Below are 8,409 nucleotides of genomic sequence, written 5' to 3' on the forward strand. Positions count from 1 at the left end.
CAATTTTTAAATGTACATCTTAGAATTCAATTTTCAGTGTTTTACACAAAAATATTGGCACACAACAGTTGCAATAAGGTGTAACAGCCACCTCTCTGAAGAACTGCTGCAAGTGTTTGCCCGAGGTTGAAAAAACTTTACCTGGAACATGAAAACCTGTAACAAATTTTAAATTAATTGTACAAAACTGCTGTGTGTTACTTGTAGAGGATCCCCCCTGGAAAAGACCCCACCCCACCCCCAAAAATGATTACAACTAATATACATCAGTCACAACATAATCCTGGCTCAGCACCCACATCAGACGCTTCTTAAATTTTTAAACCAATCATCAGATAACTGAGGAAAGTAACTTTATACAAAAACAAATCTACATGTGCCTGAAAAAAGAAAACACACCAGTATTTAGCATTATGCTAATTCTGATCAGATCATGGCAGAGTTTGCCACTGCACTTAAATACAAGGGCTGCATAGCGTGGATTAAACCCCCAGAATTCGGAACCCTTTGGCCTCAGGAATCCAGATTTCCTGAACACTTCTGCCCTGGGCACTGGGCAAACAGTCTGAGCTTTGGACCTGCAAAAGCCAAAGGGTTCATGAGTGTTTGCCAAGACACTGCACACAATTGGCTTCTAAATAAAACCTTTGAGAGACTAAAAACCGTGTAAGGAACATTTGGTGATGAGCAGAGGAAAAAAAAAAAAAGCATTTTCATATCAACTATCCAATCAAAAAGAACTTTGGGAAGAAGTTGATATCATTAAGACAACTGCTGATGACTCTATTTTAAATAGTAACTAGGTGTGAATTTTAACCTTTTCCTTGGCAGTTTCTGTGAGTGGAGAAGGGATTATTTCAATTTCAAAACACCTACTGCAGGGTTAAGGATGTAACAATGCAAACAGTCACGTTAGGGCCTTGTACCGTTTCCCTGGACAGAACTGCAAGTGCTTCTGGAAACAGGGAAAAAAGTTAGAAAAGACAGAACAGCTTGTTACTAGTGAGTTACAGAGTTTGCAGCTTGCCTGGACCTTGCTTAGCACACAGACTGGGCAGATCTCAGTGGAAAAAATATGATGCCAATAAAGTGACAAGATTTCAGCACAGCTTTTGCTACAGAAGATATATAAAAACAATTCTTTTTTTTTTCTTTCTTAACTAGGAAGGAACATAAGCAAATAAGTTTTACAGTTCAGTAAAGAGGGTTCAGAAACTAAATGACTTTTTTTTTTTTTTGTGACCAGGATGTTTGGTAGAGAGTGAACTGAAATCCGGGACCACAGAAGATCTTACACCACCCTTCGGACTTCAAAAAACCTCTTCAGGTAGTAGATTTGTCCCAGTGTCATGGCAACTAGTACAAGGGCTTCAAAGAATGACCAAAGAACCACTCTGCTGTTTGTGTTGTCATTAACTGTTGGGGAAAAAAAAAAAAAGAAAAAAAAGTAGTAAGTAACAAAGCATTTAAACTGAAAACATTCTGCCACAAAACTGGAACACTGCACATAAAGCACTGGGTTTGTGTCAGGTCATCAAAGGTGTCCCAGAAGGGCCCTGCAGCCTCAGAAATGAGATCTGAGGGGGGATTTTTCTGAACAGTTTGTTTTTAAACCCACTTTGGGCACATAGTGCAGCATCTTTCTCTATTCTGCCCACCCTCCTGACCTCTGAGCTGCCAAACAAAGCCTCTTGCTTTTCCAGTCTCAGAGTCAAGCAGGGAACTTCTGATCTCTGCAGGATCATCTTTGGTTCCAAATATTCAGATTTTTCTTAAATCAGACCATTAGTAACAAATGTCATAAAACTGGAAATATTCATAGCTTCAAATAATTGAGGAGAATTGCTTTTATATAATGTGTTTTCTCATGAAAAATACTTGTCCTTGATTCTCACCCATGGAAGTAGCAGTACTTCTGCTCTATTTCAACAAAACATTGTAAAGAGACTTTGACTCAATTATTAAACCATATCCACTTCAAGGTGAAGTAACAGCTCAACCAAACTCTGGGAGCCAAATCATGGAATGATTTGGGTTGGAAGGGACCTTAAAACTCATCCAGCCCCACCCCATCCTTGGGCAGGGACACCTTCCTTGGGCACCTCCAGGGATGGGGCAGCCACAGCTTCTCTGTGAAGCCCAGGAAGGAATTTACCCCCAGAATCTGATCCAAACCTCCTCTCTTTCAGTTTAAAACCATCCCCCCCCCCTTGTCCTGTCCTTGTACATGGATTAAATAATATCATCACTGCTACCTCCATGAACACACCATTCAAACAACTGCAGAATTTGCATCACTTAAGCAAATGTTATTTTGTATAACAACCCTGATTACATGAGGAGAAGCCAATTTAAAGATGACTGCAAGCAACACCTACATTCTTTACTCCATGGGCAGGCCCTTCAGGATTTAAATTATTTTTTAAGTCACTTGGAATAGCTTTGATGGACTCATATTTAAACATGAGCATTTCCAAGTTCACTGGAGGGAGGAAAGGCATTGACTGAGTCAGACACATACTTGCTCTATGTATTCTTTCACGGACTTCCATGTACTCCTGTTCGTGCTTTACAGCTGTCATGGCCACTGCTAACTCGTTAATCATCTCTTCTAGCTTGTTCTGATGAGCTGCAGAATAATTTCAGAAGCATCAGAAAGTCTGTTAATGACTGAAAAAAACAGTTCCAATGAATTTATGAACAGTTACATGTAATTTCCTGCTGCAGGAGGTCTGACAGTACAGCTGAACACTTTCTGTCCTTACAGCCAAGTCCAGTTTCTGTAGCACCACCTTCCCTAACGTGTCTCTGTGGTGTTTAACAAAACATTTCTCCACATCCAAATGGGAGGAGACACAATTCAGGCTCAGTACAGACCCCACATTTCCACTGTGCACACACTTTTCCAGGAGAACAGAATGGAAGAATGCATGAGATCAATACCACACACTAATATCTATTTTGCCAATATCATCCAATATATTCCAAGCAAATTATCTTAAACATGACAGCTTTTCCTAGTTGTTAAGCTTGCAAAAATAGAAAAACTGAGAATTTAGCTCAAGATCATGATGCTGGCAAATCATGAAGCAAAAAAATCACATCTTGTGATCTTCAAGTTCAGCTGAAACCCAGGATTCAGGGGGCACAATGCCCAGGGGGCCTGGCACAGCCTTCACTTGTGCTGTGTTGTGAAAGCAGGAGAGGAGTTAAATACCAAACCAGCAGCACAAAACCAGCTTGAGACAGTTCAGCAAATGGAAGGCTCAGAGATCTAAGATTTAGTGGTTTGACTGTCAATCACAGGATCTTTTTAATACATTCACGCTCAAAGAGCTGCCCACTCATAAATGTATAAATTAGGCAAGTCCTTTGCAAAGTTTTCTGGCATCAGGTTGAGGAATCATTCCACAGACAATCCCTGGGCAATCAGCTCTCTTTAGAAGTCACAAAACCCAACATATTTTCCTTTCAAGGGACATAGTTGACTTGGAAGCTACCTTACTACAGTTTTATCTGTGAATTAAGTGTTTCAGATCACAGTCTGAAAATAGAGCTATTCAAAACACACACCTTGTGGGGAACAGTCAAAAGAGAGGACCAGAGAATAACACTCATACAAGTTACAATTAAAATCTAAATAGTTGTGCAGACCACACTCACTTTCCTAATATCTCAAATCCCTTATTTTCATGGCCAACTGGTCATTGCAGTAAATGCAGTTTATTAGTAAGAGAAGAAACTACAGCTGCAGGGAATAGTCTAAAAACACTCCAAAAATTCACTTTAAAAAATTGTCTTATTGCACAAATATTCTTTACAACAGATAAATGGAGACTCAATAAAAGATTTTTGTGAGTCTTTAAAAAAAAAAAATCAAAAGTTAGGAATGTTCTACTTTAAGTGATATCAAGGACTCAATGCCCAAGTTATTTCTAAATAAACTTTATAACTTGCTACACAATACATTAATTTATTTTTTACAGCAAATGACAAGTTTGAGGTTTTCCCCTGATACATCAGTAATAATTCATAACCTACGAGCAGCTTATTGCTTCCAAAAGCTTTTGATTACTCAACATCCCCTTAAGCAACAGAGCAAACACTGCCAAAACCATCCAGCATTCTTGGATGTTCAGTGTTTTAATTCAATTTCACCTAAACTGATTAAATCTTCTGCCAGCCATAAATAAGCACCTGGAGACAAACTGCCATGGCCAGTGCAAGGACCTGATCCCAAGAGCTGCTCAGGGTATAAACCTGCCAATGGGAGCCTGCAGGTGCTCAGCATTGCTCAGAATCAGACCTTTGGGGTAGTTTATTAAAAAGACATTCTCATGCTCCAAACCAATGTTACAGAGAAAAAGCCAAGTTAGCTGTTAGTGAATGAACATGTGCCAGAGACAAGATGCTAAGGAGCTTTCAAAAAGCAGTCCACATACCATCCCAGGTATCTCCACCACCTAGAGGAAAGTGTAAGAGATGAACACAGGTACAGGACAAAAGGCTGCAGATAAAACAGTCATTTACACAGCTACAGGAAAAGTTTTATATTAGCACATTTATCAACTAAGGCTACACACTGCTGAGCCTACTACGAATCAGAGGATGGCACTGATGAAGGGCTAAAGGATGGAAGCATTAGTGTCTGCAGATGGCTGATTTTGCCTCAAATTGTGTAACCAGATCTAAAAACATCCACTTTAACTGTGCAAGAGAACAGCTAATTACACCTGAAGGAACGGGAATCCTGAGAGCCCTACTCGAGTTCACAAGTCATGCACGTAGGGAAAAGCTCCTGAGCTGGAGCTGATTCCCTTCCAGGACTCTTCCTCACCTTCTGTCTCCATGTCCTGCCCCTTGGGAGCTTCCCCGATATCAATAGTGAACATCACTATCTTGGGAGTCATGGTGGACATCCTGTTGCTAAAGCAAAACTTGTAAGTTCCATCCATGTGGGCAGCAAAGGTGTATTTTCCACTGGACTCTCGATCTCCTTTATAAATCCCTTTATTATCGGGCCCTGTAATCTGTGTGGGGAAAACAGAGGATCACAATCACACGTTTTTATTTCAGACACAGAGGTTTCAAATGCACCATCACAGCACTGCCAGCACACTCTGCAGCCAGGCACCAACACCAGCTGTACTCTGGCTGCTTTGGCACACTTCACTCTTTCCCTCCTACAACTCACTGGTGCAGCTCCCTGCACAGAAATCTTTTTTTTTTTTTAAACCCCACAAACTTCTTGGTAAAGAAAGTCTTACAAAAGCCTCTCTCCCTGGCCTCCTATGGTCGAGATAAGCCGTCAAGAACAAGCAAACCACAAACCCTGGCTGTTTGTCAAATTAACAACTGCAGGGGAAACCTTATCTCTGATGTCTGAAGGAAAACAAAAAGGAAAAAAAAGACATTCTCCAATCGACTTTAGACACACAGTCGAGCATTGTTGCAGCTACCATGGACTGAAGACCTGAGTTCTGAGCTCTCAGGGTCACTGTGATCCTAAATTCCCATCCCATCTGGCCAAACTCCTGCTGAGCTTCCACGTGAAGGAGATCTCAGCTTCCAGCCCTGTCCTGTGTCACAACCATGTGTCATTTTTAACTATTACAGAACTCTCAGCAACAACTCTGACGTATGTGATATCCCAACCAAAAACCTCTCTGCTCTATAACACGATGGAGGCAATTCACACTCAGTATTCTCGTGATTTGATTCCTCTTTGAAGATAACTATTGGCTCAAAACCTTCCCCATGCCAATCACCAAGATGAAAGACAACACTTTTGGATTCAAGACGAAGTACGCTGCTTCTGAAGCACAGGCAGCATCTGATCCCAGGGAGCAACCCCGGACATTCCTCCCGCCAAATAATTCACTGCGCGGAGCGGGAGGAGGCCGAAAATCCCAAGGGAAGGGTGAACAGATGGAGCAGCACAGCCTCGTGCAGCAGTGCCAGGGGTGACACCCCGCGCAAGCAGCCGGGCCTGCCCGAGGCCGCCCAGGCCGGGCCCGGGGCGCTCCCGCCGCACGGAGCCCCCGCAGCTCGGCGGGCCCGCCCCGAGCTCCGGCGGGCGGCACCGGGCCCGCTCCGGACCGCCCCGAGCCCCCGCGGGCGGCACCGGCCCCGCTCCGGACCGCCCCGAGCCCCCGCGGGCGGCTCTGACCCGCTCCTGCCGGTGCCGCCGCGCGCTCCCGAGAGGCCCCACACACAGCGGGGCCGCACTGCGCGGGGCCCGGACCCGGGACGGCCCCGCTCCCCAAGGTCGGCCCGCGCCGCCGCCGCCGCCGCACCTCCACGTCGATGTCCAGGAAGCCGCCCTCGGCCACCTCGAAGATGAGCCCCATCTTGGTGCCGGACGGCACCCGCTCCAGGAAGCACTCCTCGGCGTGCGCGTCGATGCTGACGAAGTAGGCGGCGGCCGGAGCCGCCAGCGCGGCCACCAGCGCCAGCACCGCCCGCACCGGCGACATGGCGGAGCGACCGGCGGCGGCACCGAGCGGCGCTTCCGGCCCGCGCCGCGCCCCTTCCGGCGCACGGGGCCGCCGCTCATTGGCCACCGCCGCCCCGCTGCCACGTACGGGCTGCGCTACGGCGGCCGCCGGGAGACAAAGGACAGCGGCACCGCCAAAGCGCTGAGGCAGCGCCCGCGCGGCGCGGGAGGCGGGACCCAGGCGGGGGAGCAGCCAATGAGCGCGGAGAAAAGGCGGGACGGTGGCGGCGAGAGCCAATCGGAGAGAGGCGCGGGCAGCGGGGATGAGGGGGCGTTGCCCGGCAACGGGGCGGGGAGAGCGCGGGAGGCGGGAAACGGCGCTGAGGGGATGGGGGCGGCGGCGGCTCAGGGAACCGGGGGCCCTGAGGGAACCGGGGGCTCCTGAGGGATCCGGGCTGCTCCTGAGGGATCCGGGCTGCTCCTGAGGGATCCGGGGGCCCCTGAAGGATCCGGCACCACGGTTATCACCGCGGCCGAGGCTGCTGCTGCTGCTGCTGCTGCTAAAACCGGGAAACCGAACTTGCTGCAGGCAGAGAGAGGTTTGGGGCGTAGCCAACGTTTAAGACGTTAATAAGGAAATCCAGCTTGTGGGTTATTCAGAGCACGTCCAGTTTCTGGTTCACCAGAGAGTAACTGTCTAAAAACCCATTCCTTGCATGACCATGCTTAAGCGCTAATTTTCAATTAAACCTTCCAAGGAGAAATGCAGAAGTTCATGTTTGAGCTCAAGGCAGCCTGTTTCATGTCTAGCTGTTTTAATGATGTGGAGAAGAGTTAAAGACTAACACACCATCTGGCTTTCCAGTGAAATATTTATGCCAATATGTTGGTTTTGCCAATAACTTTTGCCGGTTATTGTGCTCCAGGTGACACTCGGACGTGTTTATTCGACAAATGCAGATTTACCTCACACACTCTGCTGTCCCCTGCAGCTCCAGGTGTGAGCCGGCAGAGCTGCTGTCCGTGCAGGCACAGCCTGTGCACAAGAGCCGACACAATTCTGTGAGACAGCTGAGCTGAGGAGCTGCAGGTCACGAACCTGGCTGGATAAGAGACTTTTCCTGCCAAGTCGTTTTCCATGAACATCGAACATACTCATTCCCATACCACAGACTGTGCTGGTTTTTCACCTTTCTCAGCTGTAGTTTTAGTCTTTCCACGCGTGTTCCCTACACTTTTATTTTTCCTCTACCTGCACTTGAACAGAACAACAGTAATATCAAATTATTGTGGCAAAAACTCTTTTTCTCATCTCTAACTTGGGCAAAACGATGATTTCACAACATAGCTTCTCCCCTGAGGTACTGCAGAGTGTTCTCCAAATATTCTACTCAGGCTGCTTCTCCTCCTTGTGTGTTCATCCAGGAAAGGATGACTACACCATTATTCATCCTCCTGCTCTCCCTGGAACTTTGTGCAATATCCTGTGGTGTTCAGCTTTGGGAGTAAGTTTCATGAACAATATATAGCTATATTTTCACTGGGTTATTGCTCTAACTTAGGGAATTGATTGCCAAGCTCAGATATTTGGGGACTGATGCTCCCCTCTTGGCTGCCCTGGCAGCGCATGAGGAAGATCAAAATTTTGTATCTCGTGGCACAACAAGGTTGTTACAGAATTTCATGAAAAAGCTGGCCTGGGTGTCACAGTGTTGAATTTCTGAATGTTACAGCATTACATTTCTTTCTCATAGTTCATCCCTTCCACTCACTTGCACTGTGATTTTGTGTCTGCCAAAAACAGATCATTAATGCTGTAATCACAAATGCAGCACGTGTCAAGTCATTCCAGGCTTGGCTTTTGCAGCCCCACTGCTGTTTCTCCTGATGAGTTCCAGTGTCTGAGATTATCCGTCATATCTTGTCCAAAATAAAACGCATTCTTCCTACTCTGCATACAGCAAATGGCAGAA

At 46.4% G+C, this 8,409-nt stretch overlaps 1 protein-coding gene across 1 annotated transcript; it reads right to left on the reverse strand.

Annotated features, from left to right (window-relative positions):
• Nucleotides 1-1,152: 1,152 nt before the first annotated feature.
• Nucleotides 1,153-6,556, reverse strand: TMED2 (transmembrane p24 trafficking protein 2). The gene is given in 6 exon segments (XM_033076043.2): nt 1,153-1,416; nt 2,522-2,629; nt 4,443-4,463; nt 4,838-5,030; nt 6,297-6,485; nt 6,488-6,556. Coding segments are annotated over 6 exon segments (705 nt in total). The 3' UTR covers nt 1,153-1,291.
• Nucleotides 6,557-8,409: the final 1,853 nt, after the last annotated feature.

Source organism: Catharus ustulatus, chromosome 18 (assembly GCF_009819885.2).
Source record: "Catharus ustulatus isolate bCatUst1 chromosome 18, bCatUst1.pri.v2, whole genome shotgun sequence".
Taxonomy (NCBI): Eukaryota; Metazoa; Chordata; class Aves; order Passeriformes; family Turdidae; genus Catharus; species Catharus ustulatus.